This window comes from Platichthys flesus, chromosome 5 (assembly GCF_949316205.1).
Source record: "Platichthys flesus chromosome 5, fPlaFle2.1, whole genome shotgun sequence".
In the NCBI taxonomy this organism is placed as follows: domain Eukaryota; kingdom Metazoa; phylum Chordata; class Actinopteri; order Pleuronectiformes; family Pleuronectidae; genus Platichthys; species Platichthys flesus.
The window spans coordinates 20,902,797-20,929,936 of NC_084949.1; the positions used below are offsets into that span (position 1 = coordinate 20,902,797).

The following is a 27,140-nucleotide window of genomic DNA, read 5'->3' on the forward strand; positions in this document are numbered from 1 at the left end:
GTTGCAACCATGTTGCTTTTTTTTCTGCATCATCTTTTATTCTTGAAATCAGTTTGACTTTGACTCGATGCTCTGTGATCACGGTTTCTGTGACAGGGAATCCACCTCTTCATTCCTGCTCTGATCAGATATCACAAACTGTTCTGAACTCTTCCAACATGGACTGATTCAACTCACTTCTAAGGGAAACGACACTTCATGTCCTCTGCTGCCGCTGCACCGCCTCACTGCTATTTTCATGCGCTTTCATGCAATATTAATGAGATGATCTGAAGACCTGTTGGAAGTTGCACTCTTGACATTGCAAAAAATTAAACATCCACCAGATGAAAGCGCTGCATCAGTCCCCGTACTTCTACCTTGTTCTTGCAAATGTTTGTTCTCCTGACATAACATAAATAATTGTGCTTATCGTGTTACAATCAAAGCAGAGGGGGAACTGAGAGGCGGCAGTTCAGGCCTTCACTTCAGATAAACCTCCATCAGTTTAATTTACTGCAGAGCTACTGGCTTGCAGGTTGGAAGAGGAAGAGAGGATACATTTTGTGAGAACAGAGAGAGTAAGAATAAATTCATTTCTCTACAAGGGCCGATTTGTAGTTTATAGATAGGACTGCTTTCTAGTAATTTATGCTCCGTCCCCTTTAAAGGTGATTTTATTGTATTTGAAGAGGTCCTTGGTCTGAGCGAGTTTAATCAGATTATACAAAATATGAGATGTAGCATGTATCAACTGTTTGATGCATTTTGGTCACATATACCAGATCAAACTAGATTACTGAGCACTAATCATTTTGTATTCATTCAATTTCAATTTAATTTCCATATATGTACAACTCTGTTACTGGGCATATTAGTTTACATTGCTCATATTTAAAAAATATTGAATTTTAAGAAGTTTAAAAATTAGATTAGGAAAAACAACTGATACCTTATCTTATCTTATCGTGTATTAACTTATCGAATCTTATCTTGTTTTACTAAAGTTGACTTTAGTTGTATTTGATCAGGTACTATATGAGTGTCAGTTTAAAAACAGAAAAGAAACCTCTGATATCGTATGTTTATCGTACCTTCTTGTCTTATTTTGCCTCATATTTTCTTATTAAACTATAATTTCATAATTTGCCTTTGTGTTGTGTGGGAGCCTCTGAGGTGAATTTCTCTCTCTCTCTCTCTCTCTCTCTCTCTCTCTCTCTCTCTCGCTCTCTCTCTCTCTCTCTCAAATGAGCCCATTTTCACCCCCACTTCAATGAACAAGTTTGCAGCAACAAATTAAGACAGGAGAAAAACACTCTTTCCAAACTAACGAGATGTAAATAAAGAGCTGGCATCGTCCCCTCGCTTACATAAACCCCTCGCACAGGCTGGGTGAGGAAGATGCTGCATGTGTGAAAAGTAGGTCTTGTTATTGTCGGGGGAGGGCTGGCTGCAGCCCCCGCGGCGTGATACTGGCGCTCGGGCGTAGGGTGAGGCGGCTCCGCGACTCACTGACGCCAGGGAGCGAGAGACAGAGAGAGAGAGAGAAAGAGAGAGAGACGAAGGGAGAGCATAGAGGAGGACGGGTTCAGAGAGAGAGAGAGAGAAAGAGGGAGGGAGAGAGCTGCAGTGAAAGAAAGAAAAGAAAGAAGGAAGAAAGAAAGAAAGAAAGAAAGAAAGAAAAGGTACGTTAAACTTCTGTCTTTTAAATGTGCTAAATTTAAAGTTTCGCCGTGTGTGATTCCGCCAAGGGGGATACGCGTTTTGTACAGAAAAGTAGACCCCCCCCCCCCCCCCCAAACGTCTCCACAGCTTCAAACTTTTTCCTTTCTCTCCTTCTTTCCTCACGATGTCAAACTGTGGCTGTAACGTGTCAAACACATGTCTCTACAAGATGTGAACCAACTTGCGGAAACAACAGAGCTTTAAATCCAGAGCTGCCTTTACAATAACGCATGCTAGGTCACTGTAAATGTAGAATAAACTGCATCCACTGTTCTGGGATCAGCCCAAACCTCATTCAAATACAAGCTTTGTTGAGTTTCTTTGCAGGAAATACACATTCATCTGCTGTTTTTAAAGCCACAGTGTGAAGCTACAGGGTTGTACAGTGATTTCATTTGTGTTTATTGATGATTCAATGGTGATCAGATGTGAAAATAGCACAGCACAACCTCCTATGGCTCAATATGATGTATTCATGTGTTAAAATCAAAGAATATAGAATTGACAATGATGAAAGCAGCAAATCCTCTCGTTTCAGATGCAAGAAACACTATGTGTGATGCATTCCTGCTTGAACATGACTTAAATGCTTAAAGAAGTCATCTAATCTGTCAGTGATTAATCAATTAATCGACTTACCCTTTAATTTATTCACTTTATAAGATAGTAATAGTGGTAAACACATGGTTTTAGGTTGTAGCTTCAGGATACGGATGGGTGGGCTGTTTGTAACATACACTTTAAAATTATTTATTATTTCATACCACTAAATGAACTTACTGAATAACGAGGAGTATGTGTAGTGTAATACCCCATTAGCCCCCCCACATGCCATGCTTTCATATCTCCTTGTCCTCCTCACTTCTTCCTCTGGCGGCTGCACACTGGCAGCGCTTCAGACGACATGTGTCCCATGTGTGTTTTTAGTTATGTCAATGTGTTTATGAATGTGTGTGTCTAGCTGTGTGTAAGTGTTTATGTGTGAGAGGCTAGAAAGAGAGAAGGAGAGAGAGTGAGAGAGAGAGAGGGAGAGAGAGATCTCCTGACGTTATTGAAGATGACATATCAGATTACCCAAAGGACAGGAATTTGTCCTTGTCCGTGATTTACTTCCAATTGTTTTATCGTCCTGCATTTTCTCAAGGTATGCAGCTTCAAACCTGGTTAGGAAAAATGAGACAAATTGTGTTTTTATAGGTTTGAAATCCGGGGTGAAGGCTTTTAAATAAATGGAAAATGCAGATATATGACAGGCTTTATGAGCTTTGTTTTCTTTTTTTTTTAAACACACAAAACATTGCACGACAATTGTATATGGGTCATCTATCTATCTATCTGTCTGTCTATCTATCTATCTATCTATCTATCTATCTATCTATCTATCTATCTATCTATCTATCTATCTATCTATCTATCTATCTATCTATCTATCTATCTATCTATCTATCTATCTATCTATCTATCTATCTCTAACTCATCAGGCAACAAAAAACAACCGCTCGACTACAAGGTGTAAATATAGGTTAGCAGCATTCCTATGTCCTTAGAGTCAGTCACAACAGTAGTGAACAATGTCCTCCTGTGTGTCTGTGCCGTCACGACAACACAGCCGGCCATGTGTCGGGGTGAGGTGTCCACCCTAACACAACACTAACCCAACACTGAGTGCCGAGCGTGGTTGAGATAGCTGCTTGAGACCCCATGTGTTTGCTAGTTATGTCTACAGTCATGTGTGGACGAGTGTGACTGGTGCATGGAGAATCTGATCCCAGTTCAGCCCCCCCTACCCCCACCCCTCTCTCCATGTCTTTACCATACTGACCACTGAGTTTGTACCCACCTATGTGATAATGTCATTTTTTACCAGGGCCAGAGATGTGTATGTGTTTGTGAAGATGAGGGATTACAGTCAGTTTAAGGTCGGTGTCGTGTGTAGTCACTAATAGTAGCAACGTCTCATAACTGAGGTTATTTCAAGCTTTGCTCAGACAAAAGGGCAAAGGTCAACTTTATTTGACATCATAATCCTCACTTTTCTGACCATCCCTCAACAAGGCAAGACAGGGCAAAATAGTAATAAGTTCCATTTTACTATGAAGACACTTAATACCATTGGTTGGCGGAGACGTGATTATGCAAGTTGGTCATTTAGTTCAAATTAAAGTACAGTATTGCACTATAGTATAAATTGCTGACAGTTGTGACCTGTAGTCCAAACAATGTTTTGTCAAATTAGTCAAACTAAGGGGCTGGACAAATATTTCAGACCTTTTAACTCTCACTTCTGCCTCGTTAGTCATTTTTTTTTAACGGGTACAGTTTCCTGTACAGTAGCTGCTTGTGTCTGGACGCTTCAATAAGGCCTTGTCATGATTTGTATTTGTGAAAAAGCACACATTGCATCCTTGTAGTGTCACTATTCACTCGGTAATGACCCTTGAAGGCACTTACTCCAGAAGTGCTCAGTGAAGAGAGCAGATATATGAGTCTCTCTCCAAAACACTCTCCCTGTCTTAGATCTCAGGCTTTGCCGTCATTGCCCCCCCCCCCCCCCTCTCTCTCTCTCTGCACCATGCCCCCTTTCCTTCCCTCTCTTTCTCTCTCTTTATCTATCACTCTCCCTCTCTTCCTGCACTCCTCTGTTTATAGCCGGTGACTCCATTGAGCGGAGGCTAATGGAGGCCCGATCCAGGACCCTGCTGATAAATAATGTAGCTTCTTTATAATGCCCCGTCCCCAGGGAGGGTCCAGAGAGCATCATTACTGCCTCCTCATCCTACACAGCCCAGACCTAAATTGATTAACAGACACTGGAGCGGTGCAAAATGATCCATGGGGCTGGTGTAGTGGCTAACAGCTCGCACCAGGTGGGCCAAAGCCTCCGCCTGTCAGTGTCGCATGATCCCACTCTGTGCTACCATTAGCCCCAGTCTCTGCCTGATGGGCGAAACTGATGGCCATAACAAGCTACCACTAACGCAATAGAGACTCGGCTGAAGGGAATGTCAGAGGGTTTTATGGAGCTCTCGTGTAAATGATGGTGTGTGCAGGCATCTGTGTAACTGCCCGGGTTAGACGCAGGTGATTAGACACAACAACTGATGATTACATACAGATATTCAATATCCCCCCCCCCCCCCCCCCCACACCAAAAAAAACATGCTGATTGTATCTACAACATCTTATAATAAGTGAAGGGAATTTTGTACAAAATCTGCAGAAAATAAAACAATCATTTGGATAATTGACTAAAACTGAGTATCGTTGCTTTTGGACTGTCAGTTGAACTTTCCTTTTATGTAAAGCTCTTCGTAACATGCTTAAGTAAAGTGTTATATAAATCAGATTTATTATTATATTATTATAAAAGAACACATTTGAAAAGGCCAACAAAGCAAACAGTTTTTCACCTTGGGCTCTGGGAAGTTGTAAGGGGATTTTTGTTGGTTAGAAATTTATCCCCAAAAAAATTTTCTAGATTAATTTAGTTAAGTTTTTTAGTTGAGACTAAGTCACTAACCAAATCTTTCATTTTGGAGGGATTCACATCTGCAAATCAAAGCTTTGTTTATGGGATTGAGGACGAGGATTTCAAAGATCAAGTGCCAGAAAATACCTTCAGTCATAAATAATAGCACAAAAAAAATATGGCAACAGGAATGGATCAGCACAGGTGCAGTTGAAAGTCAGTTCACAGAAATAACTTTCAATTCCGTGAATTTTTCCTCGACGAATGTGGTGCATGCATGATTTTTTTTTTCAGAGAAATGAGCTAACATTGACTCAATATACCACAGGAAATCAGAAGTGAGAAAAATGTGTAAAGTGTAAAAGTGTGAGTCAGAATGTTTAATGATGAGCTTTTGTTTGATTGAATCTATTCAGCCTTACTTTTGACCGACAAGCATCAAAACAACGTCCATGGGAATCGTTTAGAAAGCTGGTCCCAAAACCCTGTTCATGTCTGACCAACATCCCATTCTATACACAGGTATAGGAACAGGGACGCACATTTTGACTGCCTCAACTCTAAACTAGCATTGTCCAAGGACGCAGCACAAAGCCACATCAGACCCTTTAAATAAGCATGTGGTCAGGACACCAGTCAGATAGCACTGACTGTCAGTATCCAAGTAATATGGTCTCCAGCTGCAGCTGAACGACAGGAGAGTACCGTGAACCCAACTTTCTGGAATCTTACATCTGAAACGGATTAAAGCGTCTTTGTGCGGCGAGGCCTGAACTCGTGCTGATAGTGCCGACTGTCAGTGAGAGGCCATCAAAGCCGCTCCGTGGCTGAGAGTGGATCAGAACGACTCCCTCAGTATGTGGGTGGTGACCCTGGAACAAATCTGGTGTTTTATTGTGATGCTCGGCATTCAGCTCTGAAGTACATGTTTTGCTTTGTGTGAGGTTGTGTTGAGTCACTTTTGCATCAGTTTATAGCGACGCCACTGTGTGGAAATGTTTCTCACTGGGTAATAAAGTCCGGACGACACTTGTGTTACTGTTTACACTGGGCCTATTACATGGAAAGATGTGCAGGCCCAATATCTGTACTGTGTTTTTATTCACTAGATGTTTGACATTAGACTTGATTGTTGGCAGCCTCACTCTATTGGTGTGTTTGTAGGCGTGTGTGTGTGTGTGTGTGTGTGTAGATTAAAAGTGTTACTTCCAGATGCTGCCACCTTCATCAGACATAGTTTGCAGTTTGTCTCGCTAGTCGTTTATCAAATCCACTTTTGGATCAATTCTGGAATATTTCTGACAAGGAGCTTTTGCTTTTGACACCAAATCCTCCACCCTGCACCTGATCTGATGTGACTCTGCTTTTCGGCTGCACAAAGCAGACCCTGTCAGTTTTAAAATAAAAATAAAAAGGAAAGCTTCAGTTTACATTATTGACTAGCTATTAACAAGTTGAACATACAAACCGTGACATTTATCCCCAATATGAAGTCATCACATCACGCAAGGAGCTAAAAGCTACCTTTGCCTTTGCTATGATGTCCTCCTGAGAGATGGTGATGAAGATGACTTATAAGTGTTGCCTTTATAACCATCCTTAATAAAGGATGAGTCTGAATGAAGGTTCAAGAAACATCACAGATGTTCAGACACTTCAATGACGGAACATTTCTGACCCATTCTCTTCCACAATGAAATGAATAATTTTCTGACTCACCCCACACCTGAGAAACTGCTACGCACAGCAAGAGGAAGTGATGTCACTGGAGATGACTGTTATGAATAAGTTACGTAGCCTGTTTCCTGTCTTTATATGTATTATGCTTGCACTTAATTTCAAGCACACAAACACACACACACACACACACACACACACACAAGCTGCTTTCAGACATGCACTGGACTTCCTGGAATATCTGCAGCAGAGTTAATACGTCACTTCCTGTCTCTGTCTGCTGCACCCAGCTGCTCCACCTCTCTCCTGAATAACGCAGAGGATGTGATGCTGCTGGGAACGCGTGTGTGCAGTAAACCTCCCTCCGTGTTGTGCATGTGTAAAAGGCAAAGTACAGGTAAACTCCTTAGCGAATTCTCCAGATTCTGCCCAGAGGTCATGTCTGAAAACGGCTGTAGACCCACCCTGTTCCACTCATATGTCACCTGAGCTCATATAGTAGTTCCGTAACAGTAGATCAGCTTCTCTTCTGATGAGCCAGTATGATTTGAGTGTCTAAGCTAAGTATAGTTGTAACTTGCAGCTTCCAGTCAGTGGGGTTGGGCGGTTGTAAGTGTCCACACACTCTTTGTATGCAGCACCTGTGCTCATCAAACTTCCCTGTGTGTCAGTATGATACACTCTACTGATACAGTCGCTGACAAAGATAGAAATCGCCATTCATCCCGTAATCTGAAAGGGCCAAGAATAACTGCAGAGCAGTCTTAATGATGTATTTGTTCCTGCTCATTGGAAATCCAATATACTGCAGGCTTTACTGTCAGAGAGTGATGCATCCTCACCCGTGAGTCATTACGGATAAAAGGTGGTGGATCTCTGACAAGCTGTTTATTCGATTCTGGGACTACATCTGGACATTTATGTGCGGCCAAACCTCAGCCATAACTTTGTTTTGTCTCCCTAATTGAATTAAGAAAAAAAAAACTTGAAAAGATGGTGGAACTGGAAGAGTTCCTGTTTAAAAGCTGGACTGCACCTCCTGGCTGCTGAATTGCTCCCGTGGGACCCAAGTGAATGGGCACATTTATCCTGGGCTCTATGTGCACTTCCGTTTTATCGTCCCACACTTTGCCAGATTCCTGCTCATTACCAGTGTTTGTTGGTTGGTGATGTTAAAGCTTCAGAGAACATCTGAAATCTGAAAGACCTTTTCTTATCTCATGTAAGCTTTGACTTACAGTCGGCATATCAAGTCAAACTTGATTTAATTCCTTAATCATTGTATAGAAAGTTTTATATCACAGCATTGAAGTGTATCTATTAAATAATTAAATAATAATAATAATAAAGAATTTGGGGTTCCACATATGATTGACATTTTTAAGAAGAAATATCAATGATTTGTATCTCAAATGCAATAATTTGGAAGATGTTAATTTGGACTCTCTCTTTTCTGACTTCATTAATCGAGGAAGGAAACAGAAGATTAATTGATAAAGAAATAGCAGCAGCAGCAGCAATGTAAAATTTCTTCAGCTGCTGGTTGATTTGAGCTTCCATTTATTTATTTGAACCCTCCAGCGAGTGAATCAGGCGTTAAACCTGCAGGTCTCCTAAGTTATGTCGGCTGCAGACTGGATGTGAAACCTCTTTGGTGTAAATGACCTATTGAGTGGTGGTAATGTGACAAGCCATATGGACAGGAAGCTATCTGCAGAATGTCTGCTTGGGACTGATGTTCACAGGAGGGCGTCTGTTGTGACTCCTCTGCCATTTTCCCAGAAGCCAGTGACTGACGTGGCCGTACCAGCTATAACCGCCTCATCACAGGCTTTTCCGGTGAGACATCAGAGCCGGTGGGGTAAAAGGAGAAGGGGTCGGTGTTCGCCACAGCTGCAGGGACTTTGTGAGAGAAAGGATGCAGCCAGTTGAGATGGTCTGCAGAGTTTCGAAGGAGATGTTTGCTCATAGACGTTAACTTACCTCTCCTTTTTCTTTTTTTTTTACAGAAAGTGGCTGTGAAGAGGATCTGATCGACGCCTTGGAAGTTGAGGATTATCTGAAACTGCACAAAAACAAAAGACTCAATTAAAGTAATATATCGTCCCTTGTCTTCTGAGACTGGACTGTCCCCCTTCACTGCTCACACTTCCTTTTGGACTGAAGGGAGGGAGGAGGAGGAGGGCGGCTTGTCCATCATGAATGTCACCTCGCTCTTCTCCTTCACTGGCCCAGCGGTCAAACAGCTGCTGGGTTGGAAGCAGGGAGACGAGGAAGAGAAGTGGGCAGAGAAGGCGGTGGAAGCACTGGTCAAGAAGCTGAAAAAGAAGAAAGGAGCCATGGAGGAGCTGGAGAGGGCCCTCAGCAGCCCCGGTCAGCCCAGTAACTGTGTGACAATCCCCCGCTCCCTGGACGGACGGCTGCAGGTTTCCCACAGGAAAGGTCTGCCGCATGTCATCTACTGCCGGGTGTGGCGCTGGCCCGACCTGCAGTCCCACCATGAGCTGAAGGCCCTGGAGTGCTGCGAGTACCCCTTCGGCTCCAAACAGAAAGACGTGTGCATCAACCCCTACCACTACAAACGAGTGGACAGTCCAGGTGACTTCTACATTACTGAAAAAAGAAGGGTTAAGCAGATCAGCCATGACAGAACGGATACATCTCAAATACAGATTCTATGACAATGTTAGTGTGATAATAGTTTATGCATGACCTCATGCTACCCTACATGAAAATAAGTACACATTAAGATATTCTCATTTTAAATGAGGTAATAAAGAGACTATTAAATCACAAATGTGTACCAGATGATTGAGGAATCAGATTCAGTATCAGGACAGTTGCAGGAGTTCAAGGATCATTCCATTGATAATCCAGATTTTCTTAAAAACGAGGCAGCAAATGAAAGGCAACCCACAAAAGTCCATTTTAAATTCTAATAAAAATAAATAACCGAGAGAAATCAATTCTGAAGAAAACCTCCAAAAGAGATTCAGAAAAAGATACTGACCCTTTCTGCCTTATTTCATTGCACAGCCTTTAATGCAAAGATGGTGGATCCTACAATTTGGGAGAAAGTGAGGATGAGCTGACGAGATAGAAACTGCTGATCAGAAGTGTGTAAAGGAACATATGTGTGTGTGTGTGTTCGTTCATCTGTGTGTGTGAAGCAGGAAATTCCATCTGGGGCAGAATGAGGGCTTTGTTTTGCCCCCCCCCCTTTTCACTTTTAGGCACACATGTACAGACACACACAGGCACACACACTCTCATACTTGCACCATATTACTAGAACAAGGACACACACACGCACACACATTCACACGCGGCTGCATGCACCGTTTCTCTCAGGATGGCTGGAACAGGAAGCCGGCCACCCACACACAATGGGAGGAAAAAGTCGCTGCCTGCCTCGCACACTTTTTGTTTTAGCAGCGGGTGGAAGACAGGGGGGGGGCTAAGGTGATTCAACCCAGAAGCACCTGTCTGTCCACGCTCCCCCTCTTCCCCTTCCCTTTCTTTCTTAATGCCACCCGCCGACGCACACCCACCCACACACACACACATCCTGTCAATCTCCTATCACCAGACACCACAGCTGTCCGCCTGCTCCACATATAACCTTTGCAATAAACTGCTTGGTTGATGCACGGGTCCCTTGCTGCACACATGGTCTACCTGCAGCAGAACTGACAGCGAGCGCGGGCCCCCCCCCAGTCTAACATTTCTGCACCAGCTTTATTTATCTGCGCAGGTATTTATAGAAACAAGTGGAGCGTATCTCTGTGGTTTGTACTGCACCTGAACAGACCTCACATCAGCCAGGATACTTAACCTGAGTGATGAATTCCTCGCCTCACAATTTATTTTCTGAGCAGAAACCGGAGCGTCTGGGCCAAATACTGCTGGCTCCAACTAACAGGCCGGAAGCTGACTTAAAAAAAAAAAAATGCAGGGACATCTGCGCTCAGAATGTCGAGTCATAAAAGTGTCAGAAATTTGTTTATGACGTTGGATTCGAATAACTAAAATCTTAATGAATTTTTTATGTGAAGGCTTTGCATTTGTCTGATTGTGCACAATTTCTAGTTTTTTTCCAGTGGGTCGTTATAGTAAAAGATTTGTATATTAATTTCTTCGGATTGATAATCAATTTAGGCAAAGCTAAAGATGTTAATCCACATAAAAAAGGTCTTTATACAACTAAGACATGGAGATTTTCCTTTAAAACAACATTATACAGCTTCAACATTAATTTGATCCACTAACTTGGAATAGGGAGACTTGTACTGCTTCCATTCCAGCTTCTCACCCTGAATGTGTGTTCTTTCTCTGTGTTGTAGTTTTAAATGTCAGAACCAGGCCCAGCAAGTTCAAGAATAGTGCTGAACTGCAAATCAGTCGAAAAGACTTTAAGAGAGGAGACGTTTAAAATATGAAGACTTCTTGGTGTATTTGTTACAGCGGCTGCTGTTCTGGTTCAGGAGGCTGAGGATCATGGGTAATATCTACTGTTAGAGATGTGTTTCAGTCAGGGGATTGGGACTTCACAGTCAGAGCAGCTCAACAGTTAGTGGACAACATAGCCTGCGGTGACCTCACATGCCCTGTGTGGTCAGAGAGACAGCTGGTTTACACAGCATGATGACTGACAAATTTAGATTCAGTATATAAACTGTGTATCACCCACATTAATCAGTCTCCTACAGGTTTATTTAGGTACTAGAACAGCTTTAAAAGCCCTCTGTGTCACATGGGTGTTTTGTTTACTTATGAGTCGATACATTTGTAAAGGATTTCTGAATGTAACCCTCCTACACACTGGAAATCATATTTCATATATCTTTTTTAAAATATTTTGTTTACGTCTGCCCTTCTCCTCAGTGCTGCCGCCTGTGTTGGTCCCGAGGAACAGCGAGTTCAACGCCAAGCATACGATGCTGCCACGCTTCCGCAATCCTCTCCAGCAGAATGAGCCGCACATGCCCCAGAATGCAACCTTCCCGGAGTCCTTTGTTCAGGCCAACACGATGACTTTCCCGCAATCGCCGGCTAACAGCTACCCAAACTCCCCGGGAAGCGGCAGCAGCAACACCTTCCCCCATTCACCATCCAGCTCCGACCCCGGCAGTCCGTTCCAGATGCCAGGTTAGATACAGCTGAAGATTATCCACTCATCTTCCTCGTCCTCTGTAGTGAAGCTCAACAGAAGCTAATTGTACTTTGTTCTGCCCTCTTCTCGATGCAGAGACTCCGCCTCCGGCCTACATGCCCCCAGAGGAGCAGATGACTCAGGACTGTCCCCAGCCTATGGACACCAACCTCTTGGCTCCGACCTTGCCTGTAGAGAGTAACAACCGGCCAGGTAACTATGGGAGTTACTATCTCTCTCTTGCTCTCTGACTCTCTCTCTCAATCTCACACTAACACAAACACATACCCATCCTTGTGTTCACACATCCCAGACATAAAACTGTCTGCACCTGCTTGCCTTGATCTGCAGGTGCAAATATTTCTGGGAAGTCTGGTTGTTTAAAAAAGAATAATCATATGAGGTCAGACTCCAAATACAAAAAAAAAAGAGAGAGAACCCTTCTGTGGGTTGTTAGGGCCACATTCTGATTAGACCTGAACATCGTGTGGAAAAGGATCTGTTTCGTTTACAGTGAGGCTTTGTCTGCGGGTGGAAAGCTCAAAGATTCAGCCAATGAAGCTCGGCCTCAGAGCGGTTTTATGAGACCCATAAAAAGCCAGAGCTTATGTCACCTCTGCTGGTGGTAATGACTCGAAACTCGTTAACGATTAAGAGTCACTAATTACCTCCAACTTCCAGATCTGAAATGTGGTGCAATAATTGCAGCTATCACGACTTTGTGGTTTTACCTTTATGGCATTGGGCAGACACATCTGAGCACTGTGTTCATGAATTTGTAATAGACCATGCTATGCACATGTAATGGGATCCAGACTTTTGATTTGAGGGGAAATTCTGTTGTTTTATAGTTTTGGTCCTAATTTCTATTGGTAACAATAAGAACATACCGCCTTACTTTTATTGCTGAGTCCTGGGAAATTGTGATGGGGGAAGACAAGAGTAGACAGGTTCTAGATAAATCCCCAGGTCGGACAAACAAAGGCAAATGGGAAAAGTAGAACTATGGAATGTAAACATCCATCATACACCAACATTTTGTATTTTTTTCTGTTGTACCATACTTAGTGTACATTGCAGAGACAATCGTCCTTTCCGTAGAGGGAATGTTGCTGAAATTCCGAGTGCCTTCACTTTTGCTTTTACTCAAAGACTGTATGTAAAGATTGCTGCCATTTTGTCCCGAAGACATAGTTTGGAGCCAGAATCTGCGCAGTAGCGATCAGGAAAAGGAGCTGTTGTAGCGAGGTCTCACACTCAACCAATCACGAGTCAGTCCGAGCTGTCAATCAGGACGTTTCACTTCTTTTTAATAGTATTAAATAACTAATTAAAACCAAACTCACTGTGAAAAACATGACCGTGGACATACATCATTTTCATCAAGAGCTACATAAATAGAAAAATGTATTTGACGTGTACTTTGACTTACGAGTTTGGTCCATGTCCCATTCACGAACATAGAGGAGGCAACTAGCCACAAGGGGGCGATCAAGACGCTTTGGCTTCACTTCTTGGGAGCTGTCACAGGGTCTATGTCATGTTTTATGACAGTCTTCAGTTTTACCTTGATTTAGTTCAGTGGTTCCCACTTTCTGTTTGTTCTGCATTCCAATGCATGTGAATCAACAAAGTGATTGCAGTGCAACTTTAATTTTGTTTTTAAGCCTGGAAAGGTAAATATACACTGTTTTAATGTTGTGTTTAATTTTGTGTTACATTTATATTTATACTGTGGTAATTATTTTGGGACCTCTTGTTTGGATCCTTCATGTTGGAACCATCTGACTGAAATACTCAGGCTTTGTTGTTGACTTGTTTACAATATGTCTGATCGTACTGTCTCATGTTTGTTGCGTTGTCAGGCCGTGTGGCAGCAGTGTCCCCGAGCACAATATTATAGTACATAAAAACAAAACAAAAAAAGACAACGGACAAAAGGCAAATAAAAGTATAACTTTTAATTGCGGAAGTTGATTTGAAAGCCGGACATTTGCCTGAACCTTTGTATTCCACACCTGACATACAAAGTGTACTCTCTTTTTATCCTAATGCTCTGGAGGCCCAGAGTTTCAGCACATGGTGACAACAGTAGCGGGAAGAGCTGTTGAAAGGTTTGCTCGAAGTGGGAGTACGTGGAGTTTTTAAGTTCTTTTCCACAAGCTGCATCCTGTACAGAGGAGTTCTAACGCAGTCCAGTGCTGGGAAGAGAATAGACAAAACACACCTGCTCGCCAGTACCGAGCCTCAGAGGAAGTTTGGGAGCAGTATGTGCTTAGATAAACATGATTTATCCCCCTTCTCTGTCAGAGAGGGTGAGGCCAGCTGGCACTGGCTCACCCCGAGATACCAGGCACAGAGAGCATGGCCAGGCCCGTTCTATCGACTGTCAGCCTGCTCAATAAAAGCTGGCATTCACACCACAGACAGTCTGCATGCTTTAGGATGCATCTGCATTGATTTTGGTCAGCGTAAATGTACGCCAGTGTAGCCAGTGAGTTCTATCCGTTTATTCAAATTATTGTTACGGGCTACAGGGGATGATTTGGAGGAAACAACAATATGTAAGATTTACAGCCGAGCCTCTACTGGGATCAGAGGATCCTGGCGGCTCGTCTGCACAGAGGAGTCTTAAAAGCACATTAAATGTGTCTGCATGTGTCTCTGCATGTACAATGTACTCAGCTCATTCTTTTGACCTGTCAATGTGTTTCCTGTGCAGATGTGCAGCCCGTGGCCTACGAGGAGCCCAAGCACTGGTGCTCCATTGTTTACTACGAGCTCAACAATCGCGTCGGGGAGGCGTTCCAGGCTTCCTCCACCAGCGTGCTGGTCGACGGCTTCACAGATCCCTCCAACAACTGCAACCGATTCTGTCTCGGCTTGCTGTCCAACGTCAACCGCAACTCCACCATCGAGAACACCCGGCGGCACATCGGCAAAGGTGCAGTATGCAAACCCCAGCAATGACGAGACATTACCGACGAGACAAACAGTGTATTGATTTCTAGAATGAACACAATGGTGTTTAGGAGACTTTGAATTTGTAGATGACAGCAACACCAACGCGTTGTCCTCTCCTGCTTCCTCTCAGGTGTCCATCTATATTACGTCGGTGGGGAGGTGTACGCAGAATGTCTGAGCGACAGCAGTATCTTCGTCCAGAGTCGTAACTGTAATTTCCACCACGGCTTCCATCCCACGACCGTGTGTAAGATCCCCAGCGGCTGTAGCCTGAAGATTTTCAATAACCAGGAGTTTGCCGAGCTGCTGGCCCAGTCCGTCAACCACGGCTTCGAGGCCGTTTATGAGCTCACGAAGATGTGCACCATTCGCATGAGCTTCGTGAAGGTAAGCGGCTCAGACAAGGAGAGAAAGTATCAAATGTTTATGTCAATATTCAGTTTAATATATAGTGCTAATTATCAATTGAGATTTATAGTTGTGCAGATTTTTATAGTCAGAAGTATTTGCTTGAGGTGTCAATTCTTTATGAAACAAAAGATTCCTTGAGTTTTTTTCCTAGTTTATTTGACTTATTAAACACAGAGGAAAAGATTAAATTCAATACATTAACATAAAAGTAGTTTTATTATAAGTAGCATTCATGGTGCAAACAATAATAATTAACTTTTACTCTCCTGCTGTAAAATGTGTTTTCTCCTCATTACTTTCTTTTGAATAAAAATGTATAACACAGTTAAGTGTAGTGAGCAGTCTATTATAAAAACTTAATATTCAATGCACACGTGCAACTTCTTCATTTTTTTTCCAAGTGGAAGATTGTGTGTCACCAGCAAAAGAGGAAAAACTGTTTCAAATAATCCGATCTTTTATTTTGGTGTTATCATCCCCACATTCACACTTGAAAGTCCAAATAATGTGAAATGGGAGTTTATTTAAAACATGAGAATGAGTTGTGTCCCCCCCCCCATCCTAAACATTGTGTCTCCATGATTTCCAGGGCTGGGGAGCAGAGTACCACCGGCAGGACGTGACCAGCACCCCCTGCTGGATTGAGATTCACCTGCACGGCCCCCTGCAGTGGTTGGACAAGGTTCTAACCCAGATGGGCTCCCCCCACAACGACATATCCTCCGTCTCCTAGGCCCCACTGTCCTCGGCCCTGTGGCTGTCTGCACCCCAGCATTTTTGTCAAAGTAGCAAGAAAAGGGGCTAGCTGGTCCCAGACTGGTTTGTTTTTCAGTCATCAAGCGATAGAGACTGAAACACAGGCTGATCTGGGACCTGCCAAGTTGGACGGGTTGTTAAATGGGTTGGTTTGTTCTCTACTTGAAGGACGTCTGAATTGGGCACATTTACAGACTGGGAGAGTAAAGTGAGCGCGATGCAACTGGAAGATACTTGATCTTTGTGACCAACTGTAATAATTAGACCATCACACTCATCATGGCGCAGGTATCGTCCCCGATTCTTGCTCCCAATCGCTCTTTTTGATTGCTCTATTATTCTGAATCATAACTAGTCTGCATCTAAATATTCCCCTCGGAGAAATAAAACTAAAAACAGATACATGTGTGTAGTTTAAATATATATGGGACATTCCAGGTCACCAAAATTTGCAGTGGGCTGTTATTTCCTGTCTGACTGCAACGAGGATGACGGGAAATGTACTCACTACATGTAAAAAGTTTGCAGGGACTTGGAGGACGAGCAGTATGACAAACAAATTTAAATCATCTCCAGAAACAAGAATGCTGTTTCCTAAAAGTCTCCTCACATAAAACAAATGAAATCCCGAATCACAAACCATGTAAAATAGTAGGAGGGCAAATTTTAAAGGGAGCTTGAGAGTTCAGGGTGGGGTTTAGTGTGGGGCGTGGCACTCAAAGGGCATTTCAGACCTAAATGGCTCACGTTTAAATGTTGCTCATCTTGTGTTATACTCGTGTTTCAAATGAATTCTAAGGAATAAAAAGAAAAGTGTTTAGATATATTCACTATTAGAATATGTGCCGTGCAGTCTGGTTTGGCAAAGCATAGTTTGGTTAGTGCAGTGTTACACATTTAAGGCTGGTAGCTGAACATCACACGAGGCAGAGGTTAGTTTGTCCTTTGCTGTTCGCTCTGCAGCAAATTCACGATGTGTCAAAAATGGAGTCACATTGAGGACATAAATATTTCAGTGGCCGTGCTTCATTCTCTTATTACATTGACTGAGCAGAACTTGTTTAATGACTGTTATGGGAAAATGTTGAGCATTCAAATTTTTATTGTTGGCCGAGAGGAGGGTTGTTGGTTACTGATGTCCCAATATCATTTTGTTTTTTTTATATATAGAAATGGCAGATTTTTGCCATTCAATTCTTTTGTGCTTTCCGCAAAATCCTCTTTGCTATTCAACTGTTATACTCTTAACATTCTTTTTGTATTTTTGAACATGTCTCCTGTTGTTTTTGTGTGTGCACTTTTTTTGTTTTGATTTGTTTTGTTTTTCCTCTTTATGTGTTTGCTCAGTAAAGCTCCCAGAAAAGCAGTTTTATTCCATGAATATCAAGTCTCTACTGGAAGAATCAATAAATTTGTTTCTCTATTTGCAACACATGTGTGTCTCTTGTATGAACACTTTGTCGGGGCATTTCTTTCTGTCTCTTATATCACAGGCCACACATGCTTAGGAAATGCACCATGGTATTGTCAGGAAAACATCCACCACTGTGTGTGTGTGTGTGTGTGTGTATGGGAGATGAGCTTAAATTAGGGATGCACAACAATTACAAGTGCATCTGAAAACCAACTGTAGTCTCGTTAAGCATGATTGCATTTCCAGTCAATTTCATGAAAGCGGATTCTGACAGGACTGGAACATCTAGAGCAATCCTCCAGGAAGCTTCCCTAGAAATCACTGACTGAAAGTATGCGTGTGTGTGTGTGTGTTCCTGCTGGAGCTTCATTCGACTGTACATGTGGGTGGTATGGTTGCATGGTGGTTAGCGCTGCTGCCTCCCAAGAGTTTGCATGTTTCTCCCAAATTCCACAGACAAACAAGTCAGATGGAGAATGTGAAAGTCTATGTGTGTCAGTCTGACCTGCACGTCTGAGGCCTGTGATTCATCCAGGGTGTCTCCTTATAACCAGTCTGTTGTAGGATAGGATTATCTAACCTGTTAACAATCACCAGATTGAGAAATAAATACAAATTATTACTACTGCGTTTAATAACATGGAAATGTCTTATTCCAAACTCAAAGTTAAATGTGTTGATCATTGTCTAAACTTTAAAACACTCTTATGAGGGGATAAAATCGGGCTCACAAGTAAATTTATTAATGTATGTTTTAAGACCTACACATATTTGTTTTATAGAATTGTTGAAACACATATATCATGTTAAAATCTAGGATAATTTGTTTATATTAAAAACAGTCTGAAAGTTGAAGCTTTTATGCAAATTCCTTGATTCTGGTATTTGTCCTGTTCTACAGGTTTGCCCACTGATTTATAACCTGTCCAGTATTATTCTACGGGCTCATAAACATTATATTCTAAATAATTAAAACCTTTCAGATTATCATGAGCCTTAGTTCTATTATTATTGAGATAGTGGGACTGAAATGTTTCCCCGTACTGTTTTAGAAAGTTTAGCCGAGTTAGTTATTTATCAGTAATATAGACAATATAAACAATAATATAGACAAGTTATATAAACACTGAAGCACTAATAAACGGCAGTTTTTATAAAATAAACTTTATTATTATATTTGGCTCAGGTCAAAGAATCTTTCAGATGAACCTCTGCTGCCCCCTGCTGGTTCAACCTGTCAACTGTCACCTTTAGATTCTCGTTTGATTCAATTAGTACTTTTAACAAAATCTCTTTTACACTTTCACTTCTGCCAAATTTTATTTGACACATTTAAACTTGATTAACATCGTTAAGATACATTTGTGATTCAAATGGAGCGGAACTATTTGTCGGGGGGCTGTGTCGTACGTCAGCGGAACCGGAAGAGAATGAATGGAACACCCGCTGCTGTGGTGCAACTGATTCGAGGTCAGCGTGAATTCCTGTTATGTGTCGTTTGTTTGTTGTTTAAATCTTTTATAACTTTTTATATTTTCACTCTAACTGTATTTATATTTACTCTATGAGCCCATGTTGCGTTCACGTGTCGTCAAAATGACGCTTAGTGGAAAATAAGCGTTTTGTAATAAACAGCTCAGACTTTAATTTGAGGTTAGAAGGTTACTTAAGAGTCTAAATCATTCTGTTCAGGTTTAATTCTCAGTCTTCACCGTAGGTCGTTTATCTGAGCTTCAAGACATCGAAGCTTATCTTACAAATAATGATGACAACCTTTGTTTACATTTGAAAACACAGTTCCAAGCTGCTGCACAAGTTAAACATGAAGAATTGACTGCAACACAACATACAGCATTAGACAACATTGGAGCAAGATAATAACAGAGTTAAGAAAATGATTAAAAACATTATAAAATTATGAGAATAGTCTGTATGGCTCATTTCTGATCTCCCTCTGTTCCTCCTAGTCCCCCCACATGTTCCACAAAATGGAGCGGTCTGGTCTCTCCCTCCTCCGCCATATCCTCTCCTCCTCCTCCTCCACCTCCTCCACCAGGACGTGCTGCCTCCACCAGAGGGTCCTCACAGCCTCCCTCCCCTGTCACCGCAGCCCCGTCTCGGTTCCCAGCTCCCAGCACCGCAGGCACGCGAGCACCGCCCTCAGCCAGCACATACAGGAGCTGAGCGGCCCCGAGCAGAGACTGCTGACCAAACTATATGAGGGACTGATCGGAGGACAGCGGGCGTCTCTGGCCGAGTGCATCACTCTGGTGGAGACGCGGCATCCCAGGAAGAGAGAGCTGGCGCAGGTGCTGCTTCAGAGGGTGCTGGCCTACAGGACGCAGCAGGAGGCTGGGAACGGAGGGAAGCCTGTGGCCTTCAGAGTAGGTGTGTGTGTGTAGCCCGGGTTTTCTGCACAAGGATTTCAAGTGAAGACAAGATTAAAGGACAGTGTTTCATTCTGATGAGACGCTGGTCGGTGGACTGACATCCTGTCCTGTTAGTCCACAAAAGATGCACACTTTCCCTTTTCTCTTTGCTGAGCCATTGCTGGATAACATAAAACACAGAATTGCCATTTACTTGAAAGTGGCTCCAGTTTGCTGCATTTTAAAATCATCAGGAAGTTGGCCTGGTTATTAAGCTTTAACATGTGTGGTTTCAAATAGAAGTTCTTACTCCTCTAAGGGACATTTTAGGTTTATAGTCTTCAAGCATATCAGAGACGTGTTTTAACCCTTTTTGAACAGCCACATATATGTGCCAAATGAGAGCAGTTTTACTCGTATTCTTTGGAAAACCAAACATTGTCTTTTCATTTGTGGTTAAACTTGTCTTGACCACAGCATGTTTGTCTCTATCCTGATGTCTCAGGTCTGTCGGGTCCTCCTGGGGCGGGGAAGTCCTCCTTCATCGAGGTGGTGGGGAAGATGTTGACAGAACGTGGACACAAAGTATCAGTGCTGGCGGTGGACCCGTCCTCCTGCACTACAGGAGGTATCCTCCCACACACACACACACACACACATCATGATCATATGATTCAGAGGAAAAGTTGCCTGAGTGCCTCTTGTTGCAGGGTCTCTGTTGGGGGACAAGACTCGTATGACTGAACTGTCCAGAGACATGAACGCCTTCATCAGGCCGTCCCCGACCTCGGGAACACTGGGTGGAGTCACCAGAACCACCAACGAGGCCGTGGTTCTGTGTGAAGGAGCAGGATATGACCTCGTCCTGGTGGAGACAGTAGGTAAGACGCTGGGTTTATCTGGTGTATCTCAAAGTCGAGTCAAGCTGAAAATTAGATGTCTCTTACAAACATCAACCTTGTATCTGAGTCTTCCAGTCAAAATCAGGGACCTAATTAGCTGCTTAAAGAATGTGGACAAGTTTTGGAATCAGGAAATATGAGTGAAGTAAAGTATTTATAGTAAGTCTGGGATTTGTTGCAGCTCTCAGTTGTTTCCCATCTTGGTGCCACAGAGACAGTTTGGTGGTTACTAAGTGTTGAGGTCTGCTGTGCAGTCGTTGATCCGTTATCTTGTGTGATTTTATTTCTGTCGATATCAGCTTTACGTTTTGTTGTGATGCTGTCCACAGTTAGAATTCCCGGTGTGTGTTTCCAGGTGTGGGCCAGTCAGAGTTTGCAGTGGCCGACATGGTCGACATGTTTGTGCTGCTGATTCCACCAGCAGGGGGCGACGAACTCCAGGTGAGTGAACAACATCCACAGCAGCCACTTCATCGTCTGCGGCCGATCATGAAGTCAAAGAGGTTTTGTGTGGTTTTGGTTGAATGATGTTCACTGTGTATCAAGTTTTACAAGCGACATCATTTGTCACAGTTTTATGAAAATTTGCTCCGTACTATTATTGGTCTGCAGTATGTTGAGGCTCTGATCATGTGACTATAACATTAGAGTCATGGATTATCTCTTCATTCTTATTCCACAGATTCAACGAAATTAATGATAAATATGATTAATTACAAGTACAAGATTAATTGTGTGAATATTAATGTAAATAGATGATCTAATCTACATATTTAATCACCGTGCTGCATTGATACATTCTCACATTTAAGTTATTAAGGAGAAACTGGTAACTGTTTCCATGTTTAATGTAAAGATAAGCATGTTGACGACAACTATATGCTAATCAATTTATTAATTAGATAAATGAATTGCTCAATTAGCCTCAGCCATTAGGATTAATATTATGGTGATTAAGCTCCTCGAGTGGCATTTGTTTTAATTAGTGTAATTATATCTAACATGAATCTAAAAACAATGTTATGCGAATGGTAAGTAGAATATTTTCACATATCCTGCAGAAGATTAAGACTCTGTGACTCAGACGTTCAGTTTCATTGAGGTACAGTGTGACGTGTGTCAGTGAGATAATGACATGTCCTCTAAAGCTTGATACAGAAACCTGAGCTAAACAGGTGGAAACATCAGTGAGGGATGAACAGAGAGAGACACAATGACTTCTTATTGGCTTCTTCTACTAACCCTGCAGCAATAACACAAACAAACAAGCAGAACTCCATCCATCACGTTGTGCAGAGATCCCTCCGTGGATGAAGTATCCCGACATCAGATTTATTATTTATTAAAGATGCTTTCAGACATGCACTGACCTCCGGATAATCTCCTGAAAATTAGAGGGGCTGTAGAATGTAAATCAGAGTCAGAGGCTCCAGACACTATGTGTTCTTCTGGATTTCATGTCTGTGTGTTTTTTTGCGTTGATGTTTAGTGTTGATAATTTGATTACTGCCCTCGCTGACGTCAAAGTCTCTTTCCAGGGCATCAAGAGGGGCATCATCGAGAGGGCCGACTTGGTGGTGGTGACGAAGTCGGATGGAGACCTGGTGGTGCCGGCCAGGAGGATCCAGACTGAATACACCAGCGCTCTCAAGCTGCTCAGGAGGCAGTCCAGATCCTGGAACCCAAAGGTTAGTGTGGAAGAGAATGGCTGTGTGTCTGTCTGTGTGTGTGTCTGTCTGTGTGTCTGTAACTGACAGTGTAGTGAGGGAGAAGGCCGCCGGCAGAATGATAAGGCCTAAAGAAGAAAAAAGAGATAACTGGCAAGTGTTCAACACTGAACCCACTGTGCAGCCACAGCTGCCGTGTGAACCCAACAAGCCGTCCCACTGAGAGGTCAGCTGACCCGAGAGAGGGTGGGGGGGGATGATGATGATGGTCATGATGTCATAGCATCATGGCTGCAGTGTCTCCCTCCTCCCTGTGTGTCTCAGTTCACCTGCCCACCCTCGTCCCATTGTTTTCCCAGCCCGATGCAGCATCTGCCCCCTGAGCAGGCTGTTCACGCCTCACCCCCACCCTCCCTCACCCCCACCCCTGACCACTGCTGCTCTGAATACTCGGCTGCTGTGTCAGGACAATAGCTCATTTTAAACCTGCACGTTCATATACAAGCTGAGAAGCTGCTCTCACAGCCTCTGTCGCTCTTTACTCTTTCCTTCCTTCCTTCCCCTTGATTCAGTCTCTTGATTTTTTTCACCTTCAGCAGTTCTGCTTTTGTTAGGGTTAGGGTTAGTCATACACTGTCACACTGCATGAAGACATGTTTGATCATATCTATAAAAACTACTAACAGTTAGGACTGCAACTAATATTTCATATTATCGATAACTTGTTGAACACAGTCTGAATTGATTGATTTATTACATTAATTAATAGATTCATAAAATGTCTGAAACCTGGGGAAGAAACCTGTTTTCTGTGACATTTTACTCGATTCAAATCAGATCTCAAGACTTTTTCTTGTTCTTCAACAATATTTGCTCCTTTATTCTTGTCGTCTTCTCTGTAACTCTAACACATTTGTAGCTTGTTGACGTGACTTTACACTTGTTTTTCTGTAGCGACTACTGGTTTGGATCCTTTAGGGAGTTTAGCAAAGTGTCAGAGTCGATGCTTTAGAGCTTGACCTCTGTCTTAGAAGTCCCCCACTGTAATGAAAGTGTAGTACTAGGTTATATTTCCAGATGACCAAAAACATATATATTTTTTACTATTGTTTCTGTAAAACCATAAAATTATAATGCACCACAAACAAAATTCTCAACACGCATCTTCAATCCACAACAGATAAAACCAGAACTATGAGCATGACTGGACAACAGTAGGTTTATTTCTTTAATTCAAGCCATTACAGAGGATAAATGGTGAACATAACATTTTGTTGGTCTCACATTGGATTTCCTGTTCTTCCATCAGACTCCGATCCAGTTCTTGTAAAATGATTAACTTGATGATGTAATTAGAAGACTCCTAATTGGCTGTTGATCACAGACCTCTGATATGTACCAGCCTGTCACTTTCAGCTTTTCAAATTGCCAGTTGATGTCAAATTATCTCCTGATGATTCATGTAATGTCATTACACAGTCTGAAGAGAATCTGTGAGGTTTGTCTGACGTTAACACTAAAGTCTCATTTTGTTTATATTCTCTAACACGAGGGTCATTTTGATAGAAGACGTTTAGCGGGTCCTTGTTTCTGCATCACTTCTGTGTCAGCTTTCTTATTATAACATTAAAAGCAATAACTTAAATTTAAATACATTTTTAGCAGTACATTTGTCCAAAATTTCACACTTTTAACCAAAACACAAACGTTTTGCAAATTATTTTTTTGTGTAAGTTGTTTTTCAATGTTGTGTTTCTATGCGACACGTTGCTGAAAATCCAAGACGGATAGAAAGACGAGTCGCTGTTTCTTTGGCGACCTCCTCAGGCTGAGCAGTTGATGAGTGAGAATTACAGCCTGGTTGTTCGAAAAGAAAACGATTTAAATTCACATATGAATCCAACACCCTTCCTTCCCCCCACCCCCTCCTCAGGTGGTGCGCGCCTCCTCTTACACCGGTGAGGGCATCCCGGAGCTGTGGGCCACGATAGAGTCGTACAGGGACGCCATGTTAGCCGGCGGTGAGCTGCAGGGCCGAAGGAAGGCCCAGCAGAAGGTTTGGATGTGGAGTCTGATCCAGGAGAACGTCCTCTGCCATTTCCGAAACCACCCCAGTGTCAGGGAGGCTCTGCCCCACCTGGAGGCGGAGGTCACCAAAGGAGCCATCTCTCCAGGCCTGGCTGCTGACCTGCTCCTGAAAGCCTTCTCCTCTTCTTCATCTTCATCGTAAACACTGGGACTGGATGGACGTCATGGTTCATCAGGGTCACACAGTTCCAAAAAGAAACCACCAGGACAAAAAGGAATATGTGACCTTGACCATAATACCTGAAAATACCTGAGGCAGAAGTCACCTGTTCCACAGACTCAGTTTCAGCTCGCCTTAATCCAAATCAGCAGAGGCCGGGCTGAGCAGACACTTGTCATGCCTCACCTCCAGCTTCAAGACATTTGGAGATCGGAGAGAACCATTCAAAATTGCATATGTGAGAGACAATTTAAAGAAATACTCCGACTGTCTTCTTGGATAAGAACATTACAACCTTCAAGAAGAGGTTAAATATGTACACACACTTGGAGGATTCTAGAGGAAAACTTGGAAAACAATGCACAATACTGATCACTTGTAAGAACAGTGTCTTTAGAGGGAGGAGATGTGTCGCGAGAGAATGATCTGTGATAAGTTATTGACACACTTTCCCACAGATTGATTATTATTACACAGGTTTTAAAACTCAAAAACACAAGTGCTTATGAGAGGACACGGTTCAGAACAGTGGGATTTGTACAATCACTTCTCTCTCTTGTTGAAATGCTGTGGAAATGGTTCTAATAATGAAGATGTTTTCTTATTCACTATATTTGGAGTATTGGAGTGGAATTCTATATTAAAGAGAGTGATGTGAATCTTACAGAAGTGAATAAGATGGAACCTGAGCTCTGATTTCTTTCTCCATGTATTTTTTCTTGATATGAAAAAGAAGGGACTGAATAATGCCGCCTCTTCGAATATTACTCCAGCAGTTTGTCCGAGGTGTAAACACGTTGTCTGTGCTCTGGAGCACCAATGTCGGTGCTTGGTTTCCCTGAATGAATCTGCTGCTCACTTGCTTCTAATTCAGGCAGGACACACTTTCATATTTTTTTGAATTTCCCTCATAAAGCACTGCACTGCTCAACTCCACCAGAGGATAAAAGAGAAGTCACACACTCATAACTTCACTTCAGCTCCTTTTATTAGTTTTAAACAGACACACAGCTTTATTCAGGCTGAAGAGATGGACCTGGGTAGTAGCATTGACTTGTATCATCTATTTAACAGGTATTGTCCACACAAACTTCAACATAACAAGTTCTTAATGTCAGGATCAATACCCCTGTAAAAAAACAATTTCTTCTAAAACCAATTTTAAATTAAACAAAGCCTCTTTTTGTACCATGCTGTAAACAGGTTTAATTCTGCTCTAAAGTCGGCCTTTTTAACATGGGAGTCAATGGGACTTTCTGTTTCTTGGAGCCACCCAGTGAACTGCAGCTTTTTACACTTCCGTATCGCCCTCATTGCTCAGCCCAGGATGTTGCCCCTTGGGAAGGATGCTGCTGCTGCGCCAGCTCAAGCTCCCACTGCTCCCACTGCGGGCTGCACTGGGGAGCGGGGGCTCTTGCAGCCAGGCTTTGGCCCACCTGACCCTGGTTCAAAACTACATGGTTGCAAGATTGTATCTTCGTCTCCAGTAGCCATATTTCTACAGAGGTAATGGATAGCTAAAAATCTGGGTGAAGGAGGGAGGAGGGGTGAAGGGGGCACTCACACAGGTCAATCTGAGGAGGGCTGTTTTAGACATGGTAAAAAGGTGCTGTTTTAAATGATCCTTGTGGTATTTCGGCCAAAATATGTTACAGACATTTCATTAAGAACCCAAGGAACCATATCAACTGTGGTAGAATGGGCATAATATGTCCCCTTTAAGTCAATTTATCTCAAATATTTACATTAATTTAACTCTAATATTTAGGTAAATTTGACTCAATTTTTCAAATTAGTTATTACAGCGTTATTACAACATCGTCTCCTTTGTCGATGAATGAACCTTCGCCATTTACATGGTTTGAGGAAATGTCCCAATTCTGAGAGAGAGAGAGAGAGAGAGACGTCACCTTTGAGAGACATAAAGATTCCTTTTTATACACAAAAAAAATCAGATTGGTTCAGCTCTGGTTAAAAAGGTGGTTTTAAGCCAACATTTAAGAAGTGAGTCTGCTTAGTTAAAATTAAGTGAATATCGGAAAAAATCCCAAACAACAGTTTAATGTGTTAAAAGTTATCAACAGACAATGTTGTGCCATTTTATAAATTGCAGAATATAGAGTTAGTTAAAATTGAATGTAGTAAGTGTCTAAAACTCAAAATATACATGTTTTCATTTTGCTCTAACTTTCTTTAGCCACTAGAGGTCTCCCTAATTCCACTCAGCCCTGGTTTCAATATCCTAATGACTGGGCCCTCAGTGCCAATCAGTCTCCCCCTCCGTACTGCCCCCCCCCCCCGCCTCCTGCCCTCCATCCATTCTTCATTGAGGTTGCCCTGGGTGCCAGGTCAGTTGGAGGTGAGGAGATCAGTGGCTGCCTCTCTCCTGGAGCTCAGGCTGTACTGT

At 42.5% G+C, this 27,140-nt stretch overlaps 2 protein-coding genes across 3 annotated transcripts; both read left to right on the plus strand.

Annotated features, from left to right (window-relative positions):
- The first annotated feature begins 1,517 nt into the window (after positions 1-1,517).
- On the plus strand, positions 1,518-17,563 carry smad1 (SMAD family member 1). 2 transcript variants are annotated; one of them, XM_062388046.1, is made up of 7 exons: positions 1,518-1,664; positions 8,860-9,448; positions 11,735-11,998; positions 12,099-12,215; positions 14,725-14,946; positions 15,097-15,353; positions 15,967-17,563. In XM_062388046.1, the coding sequence occupies exons 2-7, from the start codon at positions 9,049-9,051 to the stop codon at positions 16,108-16,110; spliced, it is 1,404 nt and encodes a 467-aa protein (XP_062244030.1). In that variant the 5' UTR covers positions 1,518-1,664; positions 8,860-9,048; the 3' UTR covers positions 16,111-17,563. The 2 variants fall into 2 exon arrangements, with proteins under 2 accessions (XP_062244030.1, XP_062244029.1); XM_062388045.1 differs by having other exon boundaries at positions 8,864-9,448.
- A 1,387-nt stretch (positions 17,564-18,950) lies between these two features.
- On the plus strand, positions 18,951-25,606 carry mmaa (metabolism of cobalamin associated A). Its single transcript, XM_062387012.1, has 7 exons — positions 18,951-19,017; positions 19,515-19,935; positions 20,422-20,544; positions 20,627-20,797; positions 21,174-21,259; positions 22,357-22,506; positions 24,419-25,606. The coding sequence occupies exons 2-7, from the start codon at positions 19,524-19,526 to the stop codon at positions 24,713-24,715; spliced, it is 1,239 nt and encodes a 412-aa protein (XP_062242996.1). The 5' UTR covers positions 18,951-19,017; positions 19,515-19,523; the 3' UTR covers positions 24,716-25,606.
- The last annotated feature ends 1,534 nt before the right edge of the window (positions 25,607-27,140 follow it).

Bases quoted from the DNA above. Each gene is read 5' to 3' on its own strand.
- smad1 (XM_062388046.1), top strand. From the start codon at position 9,049: ATGAATGTCACCTCGCTCTTCTCCTTCACTGGCCCAGCGGTCAAACAG. The intron at 11,999-12,098 runs GTTAGATACAGC...TTCTCGATGCAG, and splicing joins CAGTCCGTTCCAGATGCCAG to AGACTCCGCCTCCGGCCTAC. The intron at 12,216-14,724 runs GTAACTATGGGA...TTTCCTGTGCAG, and splicing joins AGAGAGTAACAACCGGCCAG to ATGTGCAGCCCGTGGCCTAC.
- mmaa (XM_062387012.1), top strand. From the start codon at position 19,524: ATGTTCCACAAAATGGAGCGGTCTGGTCTCTCCCTCCTCCGCCATATC. The intron at 19,936-20,421 runs GTGTGTGTGTGT...CTGATGTCTCAG, and splicing joins GCCTGTGGCCTTCAGAGTAG to GTCTGTCGGGTCCTCCTGGG. The intron at 21,260-22,356 runs GTGAGTGAACAA...GTCTCTTTCCAG, and splicing joins CAGGGGGCGACGAACTCCAG to GGCATCAAGAGGGGCATCAT.